The sequence below is a fragment of the Marmota monax genome, unplaced genomic scaffold (genome assembly GCF_021218885.2).
Source record: "Marmota monax isolate L192 unplaced genomic scaffold, Marmota_monax_Labrador192_F-V1.1 WCK01_AAM20220418_F8-fsc00021, whole genome shotgun sequence".
NCBI lineage: Eukaryota > Metazoa > Chordata > Mammalia > Rodentia > Sciuridae > Marmota > Marmota monax.
The window spans coordinates 12167233-12191884 of NW_026695228.1; the positions used below are offsets into that span (position 1 = coordinate 12167233).

Here is a 24652-nt window from a genome sequence, read left to right on the forward strand (position 1 = left end):
TGGGGCAATACTAGTGCTACATTCTTACCAGGTTTAACCAAAGGTACTTTCTTGCTGTTGTTCCAGCCCATTCTGATATCGCTCCCCTCTGAACTCTTCTGACACCTCCTGTCGTGCCACCTGGGGAGGACTCTGACTGAAATCTGCCCTAGGATGTGCACAGGGGTCCAAAAGAGCAGCACTACATTTTATACTCTTATCATTCCTTCATGGCGCTCAGAACAGTTACCACAACAAGAGTTTCGTGGTAATTCTAGCTTTGTAAAAATTCAGTCATACCTGTCTTTCAGCCTCCGAGTGCGTGATGGATGATGCATCATCTTTATCAGAATATTCAACATCATTCTCTTCCTCTGCAAGTGGGGCCAGCCAACTCCTATCATACCCAAGGCTGAAAGTCTTTTGTGCAGAGTTTAGTACACCAAATTCCTCCTGGGTTTCTGACCCCCTTTTCATATCTGCAGCCAGAGGAATAATGTCCTTGCTCTCTGCATCAGAGTCTGCTGTCATCTCTTTTAGCTTTGGTAAGTTATGCCTCTTGCATTGCTTGCAACAGAAATGTTCAAGCGTGTGAATCACAAAAGAAAAAGCACGGCGGAACCGATCCAGGGCTAACTGCACTTTGGTTTTCCTGGCCTCTCCTTCTGAGATTCCATATCTCTCTTCATTGCTGAAGGAATTGAGCAATAAAGCAATGAAGAGGTTGAGCACCTGGGGCGGGGGTGGGGGTGGGGTGGATAAGGAGAATGGAAATTTTAGCAAATGCAAAGGTACAGTGAATTTCCAGAACAACATTTCCCCCAAGACTTAAAGAGTCAAATGAGAGTTCTGGGTCCTGCTCTCTCCCAACAAAGTTCATCTATAAAATAATGATTGAGGAAGGCATGGAGATGATAAAACAAAAGAGAACTTGAAGTTAAGGGATGCAAAGAGCCAAATCCAGCTAATCTACATATAAGCAACAAGTGTGTGCAAACCCTGGCCAGGGTAAAGGAGATGAGGTAATCATCGTGTGGCAAAATAGAAGGTACATGGAACTTAGGGGTCAGTTGAACCACAAGCTTGGATTTTTGCTGGAATTGCCCACTGGAATAAGGATCCAGTATCCCAAACCTCTGTGACGTTCTCTACTATTCACACAATTTGGGAGATGATGTATTTTTTTTACAGTCTCTTTAGACCCTGTTCATCCCTCAGTGAGGTATTAGGGATGAGGTCTGGACCAAATCTGCAACTATTACTTTGAAGCATATATCACTTTAAATTTAGATCAGTGGACATCTACCTACTTGGCTTTTGCTTACACTTATATACCTTCCAGTTCAAGTTCTCCTCTGTATGTCCTCTTGCCTTTTAAGTGGACTTCTCAGGTACCACATTTCTTCAAAGCCTTTCTTGATGCTCTCTCCCCATTTCCATTGGTGATATCCTGCTCTTCTGAACTTCTGAATCATTACTGTCTATGAACATCATTTATCAGGCACTTGGGATAAAGAGATCTTGTGTAGATCATCATATTTGTATGATAGCTTCAACGGGATTCTGGAGAATGTGCACTCAAGGATTTTTGTGAATCTTCTGTCTCTTCATACCTTTACCAATGTGTGCCTAACTAGCCTCTCCATAAACATCAGTGCTTTCAGCTTCCCAGAATGGTCTCAAGCCAGCTTACATAATAAGCACAACAAGAAGTTTGAAAATAGATTAGGGACCAATTCTGACATGAAGGTGGATTTGTTCGCTTTTCACTCCACCTTCCTCAGCGCTCGGTTCTACCTTCCTTTGTTCAAGGTTCTTACATGATCTCATAATTTCATGAAGTTTACAGTGTCTGTAGAAGTTACAGTCAGAAAAAGGCCCATAAGAAGCAAAGAGACCAATTTTTTTCCCCTCATATATACTTGTAATATCAAGAAATCTTTCCCACATATCCCCTGTGGACATCTCTTTACTTCTTACAGACCTAATGAAGTCACAAACACTTAACTCAGCCAATAACTGGCAAAGAGAATATGACTGACTTAGAATAATCACCTGGAATACAGGAGGTATTGGAACATCAGTCAACATGAGCCCTTTGTCAAGGATGATTGTTTCATGCTTATTCTACTTTCTTCAAAACGAATTCGAAAGATTTTAAAGATGTACTTGGTATTCTATTTAGAATTACGATTATCATGAGCAGAGTGTTGTCAAAGGATCTAATACATTTGAGAGATATCCACTTTCCCCACCCCACCCCCTTTTTGAAAAATAATATCTGAGACTCACCACAAGCTTTCCTATTATCAATATCAAGACAAAGACAATAATGCACATCGGTTTGTTAACTTCTTGCATACATGCCCACATGTTTTCGATCCATTCCCCACAGAGGATGCGGAATACCACCAGGAAGGAGTGGTAAAAATCTCCCATGTGCCAGCGCCGCAAACATGGGTCTTCAGAGGCAGAACAGAGGTGTGCACTCTTTTGGCGACAGAATTTAGAGCCAAAAAGCTGCACGCCAACTACCGAGAAAATAAAGATCACGATGGCCAGGACCACAGTCAGATGTCCAAGAGCTCCAACAGAGTGGCCAATTATCTTAATTAGTGTATTTAAAGTTGGCCAGGATTTGGCTAACTTGAAGACCCTCAGCTGTTAAAAAAAAAAAAAAGGAAGAAAATCCAGTTAAGAACAAACTCCATCTGCTCATCTGTAAAGCAAACGACATATTCCTAAATCACAACACTGATGACTTTGAAACTCATTTCAAAGTCAAAAATCTATCCTGAACATGGTCACCAACTTCCTGTCCCTTTGTCATTTAAAAATAGAAATATTCATTCTAATTTTCTTTAATGATAAAGATTTTAGGTTTAGAATGACAATTGAGCATACAAATTTTATTATATAAAATGAATGTTTTTGAATTCTAACATACCCAGATGTCAGCAAACTCAGGCCCCTGGGCCAATTCCAGCTCATTACCTGTTTCGTATACCTGAGACAAGGATGTCCACTCTCCATGTAGTACTAGAAGCACTAGCCAGAGCAGTCAGGCAAAGGAAAGAAATAAAGGGCATCCAAATTGGAAAGGAGGTAGTCAAACTGTCACTGTTTGCAGATGACATGATTGTATCTACAGAAAAACACATCTAAGAACACTCTACCAAAAAAAAAAAATTATTTGAAATAGTGAACAAAAGTTACAGTATACAAAATCAATGTACAAAACTTAGTAGAGATTCTAAATACCAATAGCAAATTATCTTTAAAAAAAAATTCAAGAAACAATCCAATTTACAGTAGCTGCAAAAAATAAGTAAAATACCTAGGAATAAATTTAACCAAGGTGTTAAAAGATTTATACCATGTAAATTATTAAAATGTTGATAAGAGGAATTGAAGAGGATACAAAAAATGGAAAGTCAACCTGTGTTCATGGATTGGAAGAATTGATATTGTTAAAATGTCTATACTACCTAAAATGATCTAGAAATTCAATGCAATCTCTATTAGAATACCAATGATATTCTTTGCAGAACTGGAAAGAATAATTCTAAAATTTGCATGAAACCTCAAAAGACTCAAAAGAGTTAAGGCAATCCTGAGCAAAAAGAACAAAGCAGGAAGCATTATACTACCTGATTTCAAAATATACAGTGAAGAGCAATCAAAAGTACAAAGTTTTGGCATAAAAGCAGACCAATGAAATAGAGAACCTAGAAGTAAATCCATGCATTTATGGCCAAATGGTCTTTGACAAATCTGCTAAAAACACAAATTGAAGGACAATCTTTTCAATAAATGCTATAGGGAAAAATTGGATACCTATAGGCAGAAGAATGAAGCTAGGTGAATATCTCTCATCATATGCAAACATCAACCCAAACTGGATTAAAGACTTAAGTGTAAGATCTGAAACTATGAAAATACCAGAAAAAAACCAAACAAACAAACATGGAAACACTTTAGGACATTGGATTGGGCAAGGATTTTTTGGACAAGACCTCCAAAGCACAGGAAACAAAAGAAAAAAACAAAAGGATTACATCAAACTAAAAAGTTTTTGCACATCGAAGAAAACAATCAACAGAGTGAAGAGACAACCTACAGAATAGGGGGAAATATTTGCAAGCTATACATCTAACAAGATAACAGGAGAATACCGTGGGAGGGCAGGCCCAGCCCAGATCAGCCTACACAAGCCTGCACGGGGACCCAGGCTCACAGTAGGCCTGAGATTCATCCTGCCACCAGCAGACACCTGCCAGAGCCCAGCCTCTGGCATGGGACCACCCCTTTTGACCCTACCACAGGAGCTCAGGTCCAGACTAGATCTGCCCTTACCAACTTGCGTGGGATCCAGGTCCAGGATCCAAACTGCAAGAAAGGAAGACACATAGACAACATGAAAAACAAGGGAGGAAAGTGCCCCAAACAAATTAGGATACTACAATAACAGTCTGTGGATGTCTTTCCTATGAGATGAGTCTCTTAGAGGCAGAATATTGTTGTTGTTGTTTTTTTTAAATCCAATCTGCTAGTCTATGTCTTTCGACTGGTGAGCTTAGGCCATTAACATTCAGAGTTATTATTGAGACATGATTCGTATTCGCATCCATTTGTGTTTATTTTGATATTTAACGTGACTTAGTTAAAGTTGATGACATGTCAGAGAAGTTGATGACATGTCAGAGAAGGAGTTCAGAAGGTTCATAATTAAAATGATCTGTGAATTAAAGAATGACCTAAGTGAGCAAATATAGGCAAAAATTGATCACTCCAACAAAGAGATAAGAGAGCAAATACAGGTAGCAAAAGATTACTTCAAGAAAGAGATAGAGACTCTGAAAAAAAAAACAGTCAGAAATCCTTGAAATGAAGGATACAGTAAACCAAATAAAATCTCAATAGAAAGCATAATCAACAGACTGAATTACTTGGAAGAAGGAACATCAGATAATGAAGACAAAGTATTCAATCTGGAAAATAAAGTTGATCACACAGTGAAGATAGAAAGAAACCATGAAAAGAACATCTAAAAATTATGGGATAGCATCAAAAGACCCAATCTGAGAGTTATTGGGATAGAGGAAGGCACAGAGTTTCAAACCAAAGGAATGCACAATCTCTTCAATGAGATAATATCAGAGATCTTCCCAAGCATGAAGAATAAATTGGAAAACCAAATACAAGAGACTTACAGGACACCACATGTTCAAAATTACAACAGATCTACACTAAGGCACATTATAATGAAAATGTCTAACATACAGAATACGGATAGAATCTTAAAAGCCACAAGAGAGAGGAATCAGATCACATATAGGGGGAGACCGATTCTATCTCAGCAGACCCTCAAAGCCAGGAGATCCAGGAAAAGCATGTACCAAGCTCTGAAAGAAAATGAATGCCAACCAAGAATCTTATATCCAGCAAAACTAAGCTTTAGATTTGATGATTAAATAAAAACCTTCCATGATAAATAAAAGTTAAAAGAATTTACAACTAGGAAACCTGCATTACAGAACATCCTCAGCAAAAAAGTTCACAAAGGGGAAATGAAAAACAAGGATGAAAATCAGCAGAGGGAGGTATTACGCTAAAGGAAAACCTAATCAGAGGAGAAACTAAGTCACGTTAAATATCAAAATAAACACAAATGGCTGCGAATACAAATCATGTCTCAATAATAACCCTGAATGTTAATGGCCTAAGCTCACCAGTCAAAAGACATAGACTAGCAGATTGGATTTAAAAAAAAAAAACAAAACACTAACAATATTCTGTCTCCAAGAGACTCATCTCATAGGAAAAGACATCCACAGACTGAAAGTGAAGGGTTGGGAAAAATCATACCACTCTTATGGACTGCAGAAGCAAGCAGGGGTTTCCATCCTCATATCGATAAAGTAGAAATCAAGCTAAAGTTAATCAAAAGGGATAAAGAAGGACACTACATACTGCTAAAGGGGACCATACACCAAAAAGACCTGACAATTATAAATACATATGTCCCAAACAATGAGGCATCTACATCCAACAAACTCTTCTCAAGTTCAAGAGTCAAATAGACCACAACACAATAATTTTGGGTGACTTTAACACACCTCTTTCACCACTGGATAGATCTTCCAAATAAAAGCTGAACAAAGAAACTATAGAACTCAATAATACAATCAATACCTTAGACTTAACTGACATATATAGATTATTTCACACTTCAACAAGCAAGTACACTTTCTTCTCAGTAGCACATGGATCCTTCTCTAAAATAGACAATTATGCCACAAAGCAACTCTTAGCAAATACAAAAAAGTAGAGATACTACCCTGCATTCTATCAGATCATAGTGGAATAAAATTAGAAATCAATGATAAAATAAGAAATAAAGTTACTCCAACACCTGGAAACTGCATATGCTAATGAATGAACAATGGGTTACAAAAGACATCAAGGAGAAGATTAAAAAAATTTTAGAGGTGAATGAGAACACAGATAAAACATATGAAAATCTCTGGGACACTATGAAGGCAGTTCTAAGAGGAACGTTCATTGCATGGAGTTCATTCCTTAAAAGAAGAAAAAATCAACAAATAAATGACCTAACGTTACATCTCAAAGCCCTAGAAAAAGAAGAAAAAACCAACACCAAACACAGTAGAAGACAGGAAATAATTAAAATCAGAGCTGAAATCAATGAAATGAAAACAAAAGAAACAATGGAAAAAATTGACAGAACAAAAAGTTTGTTCTTTGAAAAAAATAAGTAAAATTGACAGACCCTTAGCCATGCTAATGAAGAGAAGGAGAGAGAAAACTAAAATTACTAACATACATGATGAAAAAAGGAAATATCACAACATACACTACAGAAATACAGAAGATAATTAGAAATTGTCTTGAAAACTTACACTCCAATAAAATAGAAAATATCAAAGGCATCAACAAATTTTTAGAGTCAAATGATTTGCCCAAATTGAATCAGGATGATATACACAATCGAAACAGGTCAATTTCAAGCAATGAAATAGAAGACGCCATCAGAAGCCCACCAACTAAGAAAAGCCTAGGACTGAATGGATACACAGGCAATTTCTAAAAGACCTTTAAAGAAAAAAAGAACTACTATCAATACTCTCCAATTTACTTCAGGAAATAGAAAAAGAGGGAGCACTTCCAAACTCATTCTATGAGGCCAATATCACTCTAATTCCAAAACTAGGCAAAAACACATCAAAGAAAGAAAACTCCAGACCAATCTCTCTAATGAACATAGATTGCAAAAATCCTCAATAAAATTCTGGCAAATCAAATACAAAAACATATCAAAAAGATAGTACACCACAATCAAGTGGGGTTCATCCCAGCGATGCAAGGTTGGTTCAACATATGGAAATCAATGAATGTAATTCACCACATCAATAGACTTAAAGAAAAGATCATATAATCAACTCAATAGATGCAGAAAAAGCATTTGCAAAATACAGCACTCCTTCATGTTCAAAACACTAGAAAAACTAGGAATAATAGGAACATATCTCAACATCATAAAGGCTATCTATGCTAAGCCCCAGGCCAACATCATTCTAAGTGAAGAAAAATTAAAGGCATTCCCTCTAAAAACTGGAACAAGACAGGGATGCCCTCTTTCACCACTTCTATTTAACATGGTTCTTGAAACACTGGCCAGAGCAATTAGACAGACCAAATAAATTAAAGGGATACACATAGGAAAAGAAGAACATCAATTATCACTATTCGCTGATGATATGATTCTATACCTAGAAGACCCAAAAAAATTCCACCAGAAAACTTCTAGAACTATTAAATAAATTCAGCAAAGTAGCAGGATATAAAATCAACACCCATAAATCAAAAGCATTTTATATCAGTGACAAGTCCTCAGAAAGGGAAATGAGGAAAACTACCCCATTTACAATAGCCTTAAAAAAATAAAATACTTGGGAATCAACAAAAGAGGTAAAAGATATATATAATGAAAACTACAGAACCCTAAAGAAATAAATCAAATAATACCTTAGAAGATAGAAAGATCTACCATGCTCTTGGATAGGCAGAATTAATATTATCAAAATTACCATACTACCAAAAGCACTATACAGATTTAATGCAATTCTGATCAAAATCTCAATGGCATTCCTCATAGAAATAGAAAAAGCAGTGATGAAATTCATCTGGAAAAATAAGAGACCCAGAATAGCTAAAAAGAGTGAAGCAGGTGGCATCACTATACAGACCTTAAACTATACTAAAAAGCAATAGTAACAAAACAGCATAGTATTGGCACCAAAACAGACTAGTAGACCAATGGTACAGAATAGAGGACACAGAGGCTAATCCACAAAATTACAATTATCTTATATTAGAAAAAGGCTCCAAAAACATGCATTGGAGAAAAGATAGCCTCTTTAACAAATGGTGCTGGGAAAACTGGAAATCCATATGCAACAAAATGAAATTAGACCCCTATTTCTCACCATGCACAAAATTCAACTCCAAATGGATCAAGGACCTTGGAATAAAACCAGAGACCCGGCGTCTAATTGAAGAAAAAGTAGGCCCTAATCATCATCATGTGAGATTAGGCCCCAAATTCCTTAATAAGACTCCATTGGTGCAAAAATTAAACTCAAGAATCAATAATGGGATGGATTCAAACTAAAAAGTTTTTTCTCAGCAAAAGAAACAATCTATGAGGTGAATAGAGAGCCTACATCTTGGGAGCAAATTTTTACCCCTCGCACATTAGATGGAGCACTAATCTTTAAAGTATAAAAAGAACTGAAAAAGCTAAACACCAAAAATAACAACAACAAATAACCCAATCAATAAATGGCTAAGGACCTTAATAGACACTTCTCAGAATATGATATACAATCAATCAGCAAATATATGAAAAAATGTTCAACATCTCTAACAATTAAAGAAATACAAATCAAAACTACTCGAAAATTTCATCTCACTCCAGTCAGAATGGCAACTATTATGAATACAAACAACAATAAGTGTTGGCGAGGATGAGGGGAAAAGGTACACTCATACACTGCTGGTGGGATTGCAAATTGGTGCAGCCAATATGGAACTCAGTATGGAGATTCCTTGGAAAACCAGGACTGGAACCACCATTTGACCTAGCTATCCCTCTCCTCCGTCTATATCAGAAGGACTTAAGAACAGCATACAGGGACACAGCCATATCAATGTTTATAGCAGCACAATTCACAATAACTAAATTGAGGAACCAACCTAGATATTCTTCAGTGGATGAATGGATAAAAAAAAATGTGGCATTTATACACAATGGAATATTACTCAGCAATAAAAGTGAATAAAATCATGGCATTTACAGGTAAATGGATGGAGTTGGAGGAGATAATGCTAAGTGAAGTTTGCTAATCCCCAAAAACCAAATGCCAAATGTTTTCTCTGCTATAAGGAGGCTAATTCATAGTAGGGTAGGAAGAGGGAGCATGAGAGGAACAGACAAACTCTAGATAAGGCAGAGGGGTGGGAGGGGAAGGGAGGGGGCATGGGGTTAGAAATAATGGTGGATGTGATGGACATTATTATCCAAAATACATGTATGAAGACACGAATTGGTATGAATACACTTCGTATTCAACCAGAGATATGAAAATTTGTGCTCTACATGTGTAATATGAATTGTAATGCATTCCGCTGTCATACATAAATTTTTAAAAATTAACACAAAAAGAAGAAGAAAAGATATACAAACTCAATAGTAAAAAAAACATCTAATTTAAAAGATCAAAATAGACACTTCTCAAAAGTAGACATACAGTGGCCAACAACAACAACAAAAAGGCTCGGCATCACTAATCATCAGGAAAATGAAATCAAAACCACAATGAGCTTTCACCTCACTCTTGCTAGCATAGCTATCATTGTTACTCTGCCCTAATTTTGTACCACCTGGGTAGTCCAGCTAATTTTTACTGGACCCTAATCTTGCTTATCAATGAAGACTGAAGATAGTTAGTTGAGCTGGCTGAAACCAGACGGATCCAAGAGAGCTAACCAGAGTGGCCCCATCTTCACACTGAATGACACCTCCCCCCCCAGCACCATGACAATTGGCAATGGCCCTGATAACAACCAGAAAGAATCATAAAATGGGCAAAAAGGGGGTTGGAGCCCAAATTTCCTGAAAATCTCTGTCCATTACCAGAAAACGCATGAATTGGACTTTATTCACCTCTCCCTTCCCTCTTTTTTTCAAAATCCTTTATCTAAAACCTACCAACCCCAAAGAAGCAGGAAGTTGGTTTGCAAGTTCTCTCCCACTTCTATTCTTAGTCAAGAACACAAGTCTCCTCCACTGCTTGTGGGTGCTCATTCTTGTTATTGGTTCTATGATTCCAAGAGAGAAAAAAGCCCCAGCCTTTGGGATCAAACTTGGTAACATTTTCCAAGAGGCAAAAGATAACGAGTGCTGGTGAGTAGGTGGAGAAAAGGGAACACTTGCATATTATTGGTGGGAATATGAACTCACACACTCACTATGGAAAACAGTATAGAGACTACTAAAAAAAAAAAAAAAGAAAAAGAACTACCATATGATCCAGCAATCCCACTACTGGGTATATATCCAGTATATCAGGAAATGAAACCAGTTTATTGAAGTGACGTCTGTGCTCCCATTTTCATAGCAGCACTAGTCACAAAAGCCAGATAAACATATAAGTGACCATCAGCTGGCAAACAGATAAAGAAAATGGGCTGATGCGTTCTGAGACAGCACCTGGGGGCAGCACGCATCCCTCTCATGGGCTCCATAGTCTTCACCCCATTGATGAGTCCACAATGAGAGAAACAGAGTATTGCCGGGGTTGTGCAAAAATGCAAGAAACAGAGTCCTGACCATGGGAAACACATTTTTTAATCTAATCACCTAAAGGTCATCTTGGTAAGGGGACGGAATAGGGGTTCATTCGAGAGAAGACTCCCCGAGATTTCCAAGACTATTACAATTTTGAGTGTCAGGAGGAGTACAAATTATGTTCTAGGGTTAAAGTTAAGATGAATCCAATTTTAGTCCAAGTTAGTCATTGAACTTACTCAAGACTCTTCAGTATGGATGACTAAGTGGGATGCAGTGAAATAAGAAAGTGCCTTACCACTCTGAAGGAACGCAAGAATGACCACTTTGACTCTTCACAGAGGACTTCTGCAACACTCAGGAGAGCTACGATGCTATCAAAAATGTTCCAGCCTTGGCGAAAGTAGTGGTATGGATCAAGTGCGATGATTTTTAGGCACATTTCTGCTATAAAAATGCCACTGAAAACCTGTAGTAAGACCAAGAAGAATGAGAAAAGACACACTTTTAAGAATGGTCCCCTGGAATTACAGAGGTTACAAAGAAATAAAAAGTACTCTTGTGATTGATACAATGTACTCTGAAGTCCAATCAACAGAACCCCTTATTGCGGTACCTTTGTTCTTCTCAGTCATTGTCCATGGTGTTATCAAGCTCACAGACATCAGGATGGAAAATGAATGTTATTTCCTATTGTGTTGAAAAAATCAGGTGAAACTAGATCCTTGGCTGTTAGCTGGGTGGTAGAAAATGTCAGGCAATTCTTGGGCTGGGGTTGTGGCTCAGCGGTAGAGCACTCGCCTAGCATGAGGGAGATGAGTGAGGCACTGGGTTCAATCCTCGGCACCACATAAAATAAAATAAAGGTTAAGAAAAAATTCCTCTTAAAAAAAAAAAAAAGAAAATGTCAGGCAATTCCTCCTCTGCATTATCCTTACCAATTAAAAACTCCCAAATTAGAAGGGGCAGGGTAAGACAGGGTGAACAGCTGCTCCAAACACTCAGGATAAATAGCCTACATAAACGAGTCTAGGAAGAGTTCACCTAACCATTCAATCACAACATCTTGATATTAAAAAAAAAATTGTTTTTGTTTTTTAGAGAGGTCCAGAGCAGAGAATTAGAAAACACCATCAGGCATACAAAAATGTCTTTGAGCAGCCCAACATATGGGATAAACTGGTTGAGAATCCAGTATTATTTAAAATAAATGCTTCATAAGTCTTTAAAATTTTGATTTTTACATTCTTAATTAAAACAATTTGCCATAAAAAACCATAAGTAATTAAATCTCCTTATTAAAAGTAGTAGATTGTTTTTATAAATAATGTAATGATTTATTATTATGAAAAATATGTCTAAACATGGTTATAGTTGAAAGGATTAGTGAATCAAAATAAAACCTTCAAAACTCACTGAGACTGCAGGGCTTTTCATCTCACAACAAAATATCAGAGAATTAAAAGGAGGGCTAAGAGTTATAAAAAGTGCCATGTGTGTTTCATAAGCAAAAATAAATTGTTTTGTCTTTGTCTCTGATAACTAAACAAATACAAGCTTAAGAAGTATGTAAAATGTTGACTAAGCAGTAGCCAAATTAAAACTAAATATATCTCCCAATCTGTGCATAAGATAAAGCAAACCATTTCTTCATAGCAAATAGCACATTATCTCTCTCACACATACAAACACATATACACACACACTCTAATAAACATAAATTGGAAATAAAACAAAAGTATGAAAATAATAAAGTAATATTAAAAGTATTAAACTCTTTGGAAACATTATCAGTAATAAGGACTCTCTACTGCATTTCTGGATGAAAACCCCGTAAATACAGGGAGATAGTTTAAAACTGCCTTTCAGGTTGGAAAAGTCTAAAACTGGTTGAGATTCCAGTATTATTTAAAATAAATGCTACATAAAATCTTTAAAATTTTGATTTCACATTCTTAATTAAAACAAGTTGCCATAAAAAATAATTAAATCTCCTTATTAAAAATAGCAGATTGTCTGTTTTTATAAATAATGCAATGATTTATTATTATGAAACCCATGACCCAAGTTAAAAATAAATAAATAAATATAACCAGAATATACAGAAAAATAATCCAGTGGTGGGGGGCCAAGAATATTCAAGTTTATTTCCCTATTTCCCCTTTAAACTCTGCTGTATACCCCTTCTCAATGCCAGCACCTGTCCTGGATGGTTATGGACTGCCCCATGACCCCTGTGACTCTCCCTCCTCCTCTTGTCTCCTTAGACTTTAGATGTGTAACTCTACAACATCCCAAGATGCTTTCGGTCCGTTGAATTTGTCAAGCTAATCCAATTTCTATTTATGGCATCTTGGGAGCTTAATGTATTCTCTGATAGGAACAATCCCCAAACAAGGAGAGTCCAATGCCATAGAATTCCACAGACTAGCATAATCCTGATCCATCCATTGGAGGGGGGAGGTCTGAATGTGTTTACTGAACATCAAGACTCAAAATTTCTCCCAACCACCAGCACCACATTGAGGGCAACAGATGAGGTGGCTGCCATCTTTGTATTGCACGTCTAGGGAATGTGGGGCACATGGAAGGGAAATAGAAGCTATGTGGACAGTTCTACATATGTCCTGTCTATTTTTAAGAGCTGGGGTGTAGCTACTGAGTGTGTATTTGGAAAACAATGATGTTCCTGGGGCTCCTTCTGCTTCTGAAGAGAGTAAAGAAGAATGTCACTTAATCAGCTAGCTGGTTTCCAACTGGAAAAGGCAGCTTAACCTCAACACTTAGAATCCCTATCAGTGGGAAATCTGAGAAAGAAAATAAAATCAACAAACATAAATGCATGCATACATACACACATAATCATATTTCCTGGAAATGTTTTGCAGTGCCAATACGATCATCTTTGCTGATATGACCATGGATATTGAGTTTCTTCTTTGTATTCCCCTTATTTATATTTTCCTTTATTTTTTTAACCATGTACTGCTTTTTAAAATTGGAAAAGTACCATTGGTCCACCTGCCTGTTTTGGTACCAGTACCATGCTGTTTTTGTTACTATTGCTCTGTAGTATAGTTTGAAGTCTGGTATCGCTATACCACCTGATTCACACTTCCTGCTTAGCATTGTTTTTGCTATTCTGGGTCTTTTATTTTTCCATATGAATTTCATGATTGCTTTCTCTATTTCTACAAGAAATGCCGTTGGGATTTTGATTGGCATTGCATTAAACCTATAGAGAACTTTTGGTAATATCGCCATTTTGATGATGTTAGTTCTGCCTATCCATGAACAGGGTATGTTTTTCCATCTTCTAAGATCTTCTATTTCTCTCTTTAGGGTTCTGTAGTTTTCATTGTATAAGTCTTTCACCTCTTTTGTTAGGTTGATTCCCAAGTATTTTATTTTTTTTGAAGATATTGTGAATGGAGTGGTTGTCCTCATTTCCACTTCAGAGGATTTGTCGCTGATATACAGGAATGCCTTTGATTTATGCATGTTGATTTTATATCCTGCCACTTTGCTGAATTCATTTATTAGCTCTAATAGTTTCTTTGTAGACCCTTTTGGGTCTGCTAGGTATAGAATCATGTCACTGCAAATAGCGATAATTTAAGTTCTTCTTTTCCTATTTTTATGCCTTTAATTTCTTTCATCTGTCTAATTGCTCTGGCCAGTGTTTCGAGAACTATGTTGAACAGAAGTGGAGATAGAGGGCATCCCTGTCTTGTTCCAGATTTTAGAGGGAATGCCTTCAGTTTTTCTCCATTCAGAATGATGCTAGCCTGAGGCTTAGCATAGATTGCTTTTACAATATTGAGGTATGTTCCTGTTATCCCTAGTTTTTCTAGAGTTTTGAACATAAAGGGATGCTGTACTTTGTCGAATGCTTTTTCCGCATCTATCGAGATGATAATATGGTTCTTACTTTTAAGTCTATTGATGTGGTGAATAACATTTATTGATTTCCGTATATTGAACCAGCCTTGCATCCCAGGGATGAATCCTACTTGATCATGGTGCACAATTTTTTTTATATGTTTTTGTATCCGATTCGCCAGAATTTTATTGAGGATTTTTGCATCTAGGTTCATTAGAGATATTGGTCTGTAGTTTTCTTTCTTTGAAGTGTCTTTGTCTGGTTTAGGTATCAGGGTGATGTTGGCCTCGTAGAATGAATTTGGAAGTTCTCCCTCTTTTTCTATTTCCTGAAGTAGCTTGAAAAGTATTGGTATTAGTTCCTCTTTAAAGGTTTTGTAAAACTCTGCTGTATACCCATCCGGTCCTGGGCTTTTCTTAGTTGGTAGTCTGTTGATGGTTTCTTCTATTTCCTCAATTGATATTGGTCTGTTTAGGTTGTCTATATCCTCCTGACTCAATCTGGGCAGATCATATGACTTAAGAAATTTATCTATGCCTTCACTATCTTCTAATTTATTGGAGTATAAGGATTCAAAATAATTTTTGATTATCTTCTGTATTTCTGAAGTGTCTGTTGTGATATTGCCTTTTTCATGGTACAGAACAGAGGACACAGAAACCAATCCACAAAACTACAACTATCTTATATTTGATAAAGGGGATAAAAGCATGCAATGGAGGAAGGATAGCATCTTCAACAAATGGTGCTGGGAAAACTGGAAATCCATATGCAACAAAATGAAACTGAATCCCTTTCTCTCGCCATGCACAAAAGTGAATTCAAAATGGATCAAGGAGCTTGATATCAAGTCAGAGACACGGCGTCTGATAGAAGAAAAAGTTGGCTATGATCTACATACTGTGGGGTCGGGCTCCAAATTCCTCAATAGGACACCCATAGCACAAAAGTTAATAACTAGAATCAACAAATGGGACTTACTCAAACTAAAAAGTTTTTTCTCAGCAAAAGAAACAATAAGAGAGGTAAATAGGGAGCCTACATCCTGGGAACAAATCTTTACTCCTCATACTTCAGATAGAGCCCTAATATCCAGAGTATACAAAGAACTCAAAAAATTAGACAATAAGAGAACAAACAACCCAATCAACAAATGGGCCAAGGACCTGAACAGACACTTCACAGAGGAGGACATACAGTCAATCAACAAGTACATGAAAAAATGCTCACCATCTCTAGCAGTCAGAGAAATGCAAATCAAAACCACCCTAAGATACCATCTCACTCCAGTAAGATTGGCAGCCATTATGAAGTCAAACAACAACAAGTGCTGGAGAGGATGTGGGGAAAAGGGTACACTTGTACATTGCTGGTGGGACTGCAAATTGGTGCAGCCAATTTGGAAAGCAGTATGGAGATTTCTTGGAAAGCTGGGAATGGAGCCACCATTTGACCCAGCTATTCCCCTTCTTGGTCTATTCCCTAAAGACCTAAAAAGAGCATGCTACAGGGACACTGCTACATCGATGTTCATAGCAGCACAATTCACAATAGCAAGACTGTGGAACCAACCTAGATGCCCTTCAATAGATGAATGGATAAAAAAAATGTGGCATTTATACACAATGGAGTATTACTCTGCATTAAAAAATGACAAAATCATAGAATTTGCAGGGAAATGGATGGCATTAGAGCAGATTATGCTAAGTGAAGCTAGCCAATCCCTAAAAAACAAATGCCGAATGTCTTCTTTGATATAAGGAGAGTAACTAAGAACAGAGTAGGGACGAAGAGCATGAGAAGAAGATTAACATTAAACAGGGATGAGAGGTGGGAGGGAAAGGGAGAGAGAAGGGAAATTGCATGGAAATGGAAGGAGACCCTCAGGGTTATACAAAAGTACATACAAGAGGAAGTGAGGGGAAAGGTAAAAATAATACAAGGGGGAGAATTGAATGACAGTAGAGGGGGTAGAGAGAGAAGAGGGGAGGGGAGGAGAGGGGAGGGGGGATAGTAGAGGATAGGAAAGGCAGCAGAACACAACAGACACTAGTATGGCAATATGTAAATCAATGGATGTGTAACTGATGTGATTCTGCAATCTGTATATGGGGTAAAAATGGGAGTTCATAACCCACTTGAATCAAAGTGTGAAATATGATATATCAAGAACTATGTAATGTTTTGAACAACCAACAATAAAAAATTTAAAAAAAAAATAAAAAAAATAAAACAATGATTAACATTTAAATGGCCTATTCATAAAATCCATTTATATTTTTAGAATGGCTTACCTTTAAAAGGAAGCCATTGAAAACATTTTCCTTTAAATCTTGGGGTTTGAAGGGGATGGTGTTTGCATACTTGTTTTAAGAAGCATTTCTAATGTAATTCATTGTATTAGCTGGCACTTAATTATTCTGATTACTAAGATTGACAATTATATTGCATTTACAAAAGAAAAAAAATAAAATTGGAAAAGTAAATGAAACTTCATGAAGAAAAAAATAGGTGTTCTGGTGAGATTTTCTTTTTTTTTTTTTTTTTTAGCCCATTAACCTATTAATTAACTAAGGTAAAACATCCAATGGCTAATTATTTGTTGTTCCTGATATCTGAGAAACTAATTTTCCCTTGAGAAAAATGCCTTCTATAAGTGGACAGGCCTTGAAAAGTCTATTCCCCTGTCTTAATTTTCCCAGTTTAACTGAGTCTAGATCTATCCCATGAGAAATCCTGAAAGGGGCTCAAATCCGGAAGCCCACTCTGAATGCTCCACGCCTTCTCCTAAGAAAATGAACCCCCCACAGCTTCCAGGTCCTGACTCACCTTCCAGGGAGAACACCTAAGTAATGGCAGCCTTGTTTTATGACAAATGATGTTATGAGTATCTCTGGGGATCACGGTGGTCAATACCATGGGTCTCCGGATGTGGTTAATATTATCCTGATTATCCCAAATTTTAAGACGTCTACTTGTGCCAGGTGTGGTGGTGGTGCATGCCTGTAATACCACTGACTCTTAGGAAGCTGAGGCAGGAAAAGTCAAAAGTTTGAGACCAGCCTCAGCAACTTAGCAAGGCCCTAAGCAGTTTAGTGAGACTCCCATCTCAAAAATAAAAATAAAAAGGGCTGGGGATGTGGCTTAGTGGTTAAGCACCCCCTGGGTTTAATCCCTGCTACAGAAAGAAAGAAAACGGGGTGGAGGAGAAAGAGAGAAATAAAAGGAAAATATTTTTGAAAATTAAGACTCAAAAGCCCTCCCACCCACCAGCACCACAGTGAGGTTGTTTCTGACTTACCACTAGATACGAAAGTGACCTACTACAGGGCTAACATGGCTAACATGGAACATTACTAAGACGAACTGGGTAAAAATAAAATCCTGACAGTCATAGTTCCCTCTCCTCCACTTACAGAGACCAAAGACCTAGTTTAGGTTAGGCCACTCACAAAATATTTGGACTTTGAAAGAGCTGTAATTCAAAACTGGAAATATACTTTATATTTCACAAAAGCCTGAATTTACCCAATTTCCTTTTTGCAATATGCTCTTCAGATATGGATCCATATTATGATGCTCCATGGACAAGAAGATGGTATTGATTATGATGCAGATGGTGATGGCCAGCTCAGTGAAAGGGTCAGTCATCACAAATCTCAGGGCCTTCTTAAGGCGCAGCCACCAGGGACTGCAGTTCCACACGAGGTATCTGGATGCCAGGTTTTCCCCACATGGGAGACAAGGCTCCTGGGATTTTTCTTGTTCTGGAGAAGGAGAATGAAAGGGTGATTGAGGAGTTAGGTCTGGAGTCTCTGGCTGCTCTTTGCCCCAGTGGATTCCTTTCCCCCTCCTCTCTGGGGTCTCTAGGGATCTGTGTTCAAACCAGGCACTGACTGTGGTAGCCAGAACTAGGCTTTCCAGCCAATCACAGTGCAGAGGAGACGATTTCCCACATACAACTAGTGTGTGGGACAGTCAAAGACATCAAGTTTTGATGCTTATGGAGCCTCCAGGAGCTGGGCTGCACTGTTAGAGGTACAGATGTATACAGATGTGGAAGTCAACACTGACTGGCTGGGAACCCATAAGGAAGATATAGGCACAAGCCATGTCCTCTCAAGACACTATGGTGATGGCTATAAAAGGGGCACTGGGGACTAATCAGGGCTTGGGGGAAGGGTATCTGTAAGCACTTATAAACAATAAAAGGCACCTTAGGAACTGCTTGAGATCAGGCCTCTGACTTCTATGGCACCATTTCAGGACCTACCGCAAGCCAAATGAGGCAAAGTGATAGGTTCAAAAGTGGCAAGGGACTCATATGACCCAACCCTTGCAAGGACCTGAACACTGGCTCCTTAATTGGGGCCCTATTACCTGCTGTTAAAAAAGTCATCAGATAGTTCCACCTTGTCTGTACAGGTCTTCTATTGCCCATACCAGATTCCTGACTAACTTTAATGACAACCGTCATCTCCTGGATAAGTCAACTCTTTTTAGCTATCATTGTCACTCAGGCCTCCTGCAACTGCCTGGCCTACTTGTGAGACCCCATCTGTGCTCTTGGTCTGAAGTCTCATCCTACGTCTAACTAGTTCTCATCACTACCCAAGGGCCCACTCAGAGTGGCACTCAGTTAAGGGAGGGCCCATTTCATCCAAGCCACTTTGCTGACATGTTCCAAGAAGGTACAGGAAGTCCCAATTTGCAGGATGGTACAGTGAGCCTCTTCTATAGAGGGCTTTTGGAGGACTGGAAGGGGAGATGAAGAAAGGACATCATTGAAGTGATTCTTTCCCTTGGCCCTGGAGGAGGAACTTACCATGCATGGTGATGGTAAGGATGCTGACAGCACTCAGTGCCCTCTGTCTTTGGAAGGGGTCTCCGTGCTCATCAAACAGATCCACTGGCAGGTTCTGGGACAATCGTTTGGTTTGCTCTAGAAGGGGTGGCTGTAAGAGAAGGCATGGTGGACCTTCTGAAGGCAGGGGTGCGGGGGGGGGGGGGGGTGGCGTTCCTCCTCTCCAAAACTTTACAAACTACTTTGTCTCAGTGCTACATGCAATGAAGGTGCTCAACAATTTCTGAAGGTCTACTAACTCCATCCTCAAGGCGTGCCAAATGCTCACTTTCCTTATGCCATATTTAACAGATCGGAAAAACACGGTTTGTCCACTCATATTTCTTATTGCCTGCTCATTTCCACCGACAGAAATTTTACCTTGGGCTTTATTCAATGTCCACAAAGAGCAGGCAAATTTCTACAAAAGCTAGTGAGGAATGGCTGCTGGTATGAAAGTGGTAAAATGTCTAATTGGGGAACAATGTTTGCAAAGGGCAGAAGTTGGGGATAGATTTACAAAAGTGGATAGGGGCCATATAGTGAAGTTCTTTGAATGGTTGCTTAAATAGATTTTAAAACAGTCACTAAAAAGAATAGTCAGTAAGCTGGCTGCAGTGGTGCATGCCATAAACCCCTTCGATGCAGGAGGCTGAGGCAGGAGGATGGCAAGTTCAACGCCAGTCTGGATAACTTAGTGAGACCCTGTTTCAAAAATAAAATAAAAAGGGCTGAGCTACCATGCATGCAGCTCAGTGGTAAAGTGCCCCTGGATTCAATCCCCAGTACCAACAACAAAAAAGAACAGTCCAGCTAGCAATTGTACCTCAGTAGCTGAGCACTTGCCTAGCACGCAGGAGGCCCTGGGTTCGATCTCCAGAAGCAACAACAAAAAAACAGTCCAATTAAATATCACAAAATCTGTATACCGAATCTCAAGCACTCTCTCAAGCTATGAACAAGGGCTTGTTGATTTCCATCTTACCTACAATTCTTAAGTCACTGTAGATCAAAGGATGTAAACCTTCTGTTATTCAGGAAAACTCAGTATCCAGAATGGCTTATTTGCCCACAGTTTTGACCAACCAGAGTCTTTTCAATAATTATTCCCAGTTCTTGTTAAGGGGGGAGGGATGATTCATCTAAGGTGTCTGGGTCTTTGTCTAGTGTTTTGTGAAATGAGGAGAAAACTTTAAAAATACTAAAGGACATATTTGCAGTCTTTTCTTTATATCATTATCTAATAGAAGAAATCTGTCAATCACGAGCCCCTGCCCCCATCTCTGCAGCACAGACTCACTGCAGCGGTGGATGGAGTCCTTCTAGCTACTTCTGCAAGGGCCCTGGGCTCCCTTCATCACCCTGTCATCAGGCATGAACCTTCTACCCACACCTCCCTCTGTCCACCTCAGGAGAGTGACTCTTGCCATGCTTCCCTGGATTGTGTCTTCAACATATTCCTCTTCTGATTTTTCTCTTCCTAATTAAGCCGTGTCTTAACATCATCCACCTTAATGATAAGGGTGACTTTTCTACTACATATTCCCTTATTGGCTCCTTTCTGTATAACACACTCACTATCCACTTAACATCCCTGCTGGGATGTCCCATGGGCACCTCTAAATTGGTACATCCAAAACTCAGCTGGCCATCTTTCCCACCCCCAAATCAAGTTTTTTTCCTCTCAGTAAATGACCTTCCATTGAGTCATCTACCCGATACCTAGTCAGGCATCACATCCATGCTCTGCTCAATTCAATTGCCAGACTTGATCTATACTTTTCTGCATACTTTTCATGCAGTCTGTTCATCCTTCATCCTCGCTGCCCTAACCATAGTTTCACTCCTATCATCTCTTACTTGGGTTGCTATAGCAACCTCTTAATTCAATGCCTCTAGTCCTGTCTCCTCCCATCTCCTCTCTTCAATGCATCTAGCATTTGAAAACTGTGCCTCTGGTCATCTCACCCTTGCTTAAAATATTTCTGGGCTTCTTACCCCTTGCCCTCAGTGTAAAGGGTGAACCCACTGGCTTACTTTTCAAGGCCTTTTGTGATCATCCCCTCTTACCACTACAGCTTCTTGCTATTATCTCTGCCTCATCATACACATGTGCATGCAAACACACAACCACACTTACACATTCAAATACATGAAAGTGTTCTAATGGGTCCTGTTCTCCTGCTCATCTTTATTTCTAGGCCTTGCACACAACCCTCTCCCCAGAGAGAAGGATGCTTCTCTCTTCCTTTCATCACCCTTTCAGCTGAGGTACTGTTTTTTGGGAACCCTTTTCTGACCCACTGCTCTTCCTTCCTCCACCTCCAGCTCCCTGCCAAGTCTGGGTTGGTTGTCGGAAGCAGATGCATTGGGTTGCTCCATATGCCCTTGGACCATATTAAAGGGCTTTCTCTGGGGACTCAAATTCCCTCTTCCCTAGGGGATACAGCAAGTCAGAAGTACAGGGAAATGGTCTCCAGTCTCCAGCAATCTGTAACCAAAGATGGACTGAAGTGGGTGCTCATGTATTCTAACACCCTCACTCCAGAGGGATTCAACTCCAGCCACCTTCAGTGTTAACTGGCTTGATTCTGCACTTTCCCTCGGAGTTCTCCCCTGAGGACTGAAGAAAAACATCTCTCTGGGATGACTTTCCAAACAATCTACTTGCAACCTAATGTCTTTGGTTTTGCTCCAGAGGGACCCACACTTACACACAAGTAGGAACCGTGCATCTCCAGTACCTACTCCAGTGCCAGGCAAATAAGAAACACTCTAAACAGCTTAAAGAGGTGTTTATAAATAAATGAGTAATTAAATAGACATGTAGATACATGAAAGTATGTGCAAAGGGATGAATGGATAAATGAGGAAATGAAGAATGAGTGGATCCCTTCAATTAGATGGTCCATGAACCTGTTCCCCTCCCCCAGTATTATCAATCCTTTGGACCAGACTTACATTTGAGGGAGCCTCTCCATCAGAATCTGATCCTGAAGTTTTGTCTTTCCTAGACTTTCTCTTCAATAAGGACTTCTTTTTCTTATTTCCAAGGAACTTTCTCTTCTTTGGGGAAAAAGACGATGCTTGAAGGGAATTGAGTGAACTTCTGTCAATCCCCATGGCAACCAGAGCCTTAGAAAGTGAACAAAAGCAATTAACCAACACATTATACCTCCCCATAAAACAGTTCAGATGACCTCAGCCTCCGTCGCATCCCCCCTCCCATGGTAGTGATGCATCGTTTAGATTGCTCATTGTCTTTCTGGAATATGCCATCTCCGTCCTTGTTTATCTGGAAAACATGTCCAGATATTTTGCAGAGATTGCAGATGTCAGATGTGCGGTTGACTCTCACATCTCTGTCACTAACCCTTACCCCATGTCCAGCATGCACTAGGAACTCAATCAATGCTTATGCCTGAGGTTGCAGATATGAAGGACTTAGAGTGGACTTCCCTCTGACACATCTCTGTAGAGAATGACAAGGCGTATAAAACAAGTCCCTGCCCTGGAAAATCTTGGCATTGAACTGGAAAATGTAAAGACAGCAGAGAAACAATGAGAATGAAGGGGTTTTCAGCAAAGGAGAGTCATCAGGACTGTTGTTCCAGATCCCCCTCCTACCCCCGAATAAAGCCCCTGAACCAAAACGTCTCCAAATTTCCACAAGAAAGCCTGGAAGAGAGTCTGGATTTATATTTTCATAAATTGTCTCTTCCAGCCTATAATTTGAGACATATTCTACAAGGGTCAAAGAGCATCAGTCTCAAGGGCTCTCACCTGGAGAGGGAGCAGCACAACCAGACCTCAGGGGGCTTACACTCTCAAAAAAGCACAGGTGGAGAAAGCACTGAGGCCAGGACCAAGGCAGCCTGGAACCTCAGGTCACATTGCCTCTGGGGTCCTTCTGCTGCCCTGTGCAGATCCCACAGTCTTGACCTCCCATACCCCTACCTCCTTTTCCTCCTTTAACAGCTTCTGGGCTTCCTGAAACATTTTTTCCTTGGCCTCAGTCTCTGCAGCTACATTCCTGTTCTGCTCCTCGTAAGCCATGGTGACAACAGCCAGGGTTAAGTTAATCAGGTAGAAAGAGCCCAGGAAGATGACCACCACAAAGAAGAAGACTGAGTAGAGCCCAGAGGTGCGCAGGGTCTGCAAGGAACAGAGCATATGCTTGCATCTGAAGCCTCTTCCACAGAAGAGTGATCATCACTTCAAGAAAGATGGTACAGCCACAGACAACAGTTCTTTCCTTAGGTCTGGGTGGCTCCGCTACCTTAACATCCTCTGCAGCCTCCCAGCCACCCAGTACCTACTGATACCCCATCTCATAGGAGGGAGGTGCCATGCATACATCCACCCTCAGTGACTTTACTATTTTTGACTTCTCAATGGAATTTTTATATTTGAGAGAGAGAGACAGAGAGAGAGAAGAGAGCACTAGTGGTGGAACTTCCAGCAATATTAAGTCTGGAGAGCCATAATACTTATAGAAAGAGTTTTTAGTTCTGTTTTTGTTTCATTTTGTGCTCTTCTTCCAAATATCACATTTATAATTTTCTTGAAATTTCAAACAGCACTTCTAAAGCAGAATGTAGTAATACAGCTACTAAAGACATCAGGAATCCATGACAAAAATAGGGATGGATGGTAGGTTTCCAATAAATAAATATGTAAATAACGGACACAGGAGGAAAAGGGAAGGGAGGAAAAAGAGAGACTATCAATAGGTAACCTGTCGATAAAGCTTCTCCCAGGAATCTTGAGTCATAAGCCGGAACATGGCAAGAAAAGACCAGCCAAAGTTGTCAAAATTTGTATAATTACTGTCAGGATTAATTCTGGTGTGGTTGCACGTAGAGTTGTTGGGACAGGATCTAGATGTTGGAAACAAGGGATCAGAGAAGGCATTACATTCCCCACAGCCCAGTTCCTTCCGCCAGGACGTGGTTCTTCAGAGGGACTTTGGCTCACGCCAGGAAGCCCTGGAGGAGGGTTGGGAGTATTTGTAGAGTGGCCGTCCATCCCTCTGCCAGCCACACCTTCCCGGCTTCACCCTCCTGTGGCTGCT

General features: G+C 39.4%; 1 protein-coding gene across 1 annotated transcript in view; it reads right to left on the reverse strand.

Moving 5' to 3' along the window:
* Scn11a (sodium voltage-gated channel alpha subunit 11) overlaps window positions 1-24652 on the reverse strand; it is an 85376-nt gene that overhangs the window by 34140 nt on the left and 26584 nt on the right. Inside the window, exons 8-15 of the mRNA XM_046436944.1 lie at window positions 24317-24458; window positions 23536-23733; window positions 22540-22713; window positions 19561-19690; window positions 18264-18502; window positions 11151-11321; window positions 2272-2640; window positions 280-711 (exon numbers count right to left, since the gene is read on the reverse strand). Of these exons, the coding sequence (XP_046292900.1) occupies window positions 280-711; window positions 2272-2640; window positions 11151-11321; window positions 18264-18502; window positions 19561-19690; window positions 22540-22713; window positions 23536-23733; window positions 24317-24458 (1855 nt within the window). The remainder of the gene's footprint in view (window positions 1-279; window positions 712-2271; window positions 2641-11150; window positions 11322-18263; window positions 18503-19560; window positions 19691-22539; window positions 22714-23535; window positions 23734-24316; window positions 24459-24652) is intronic.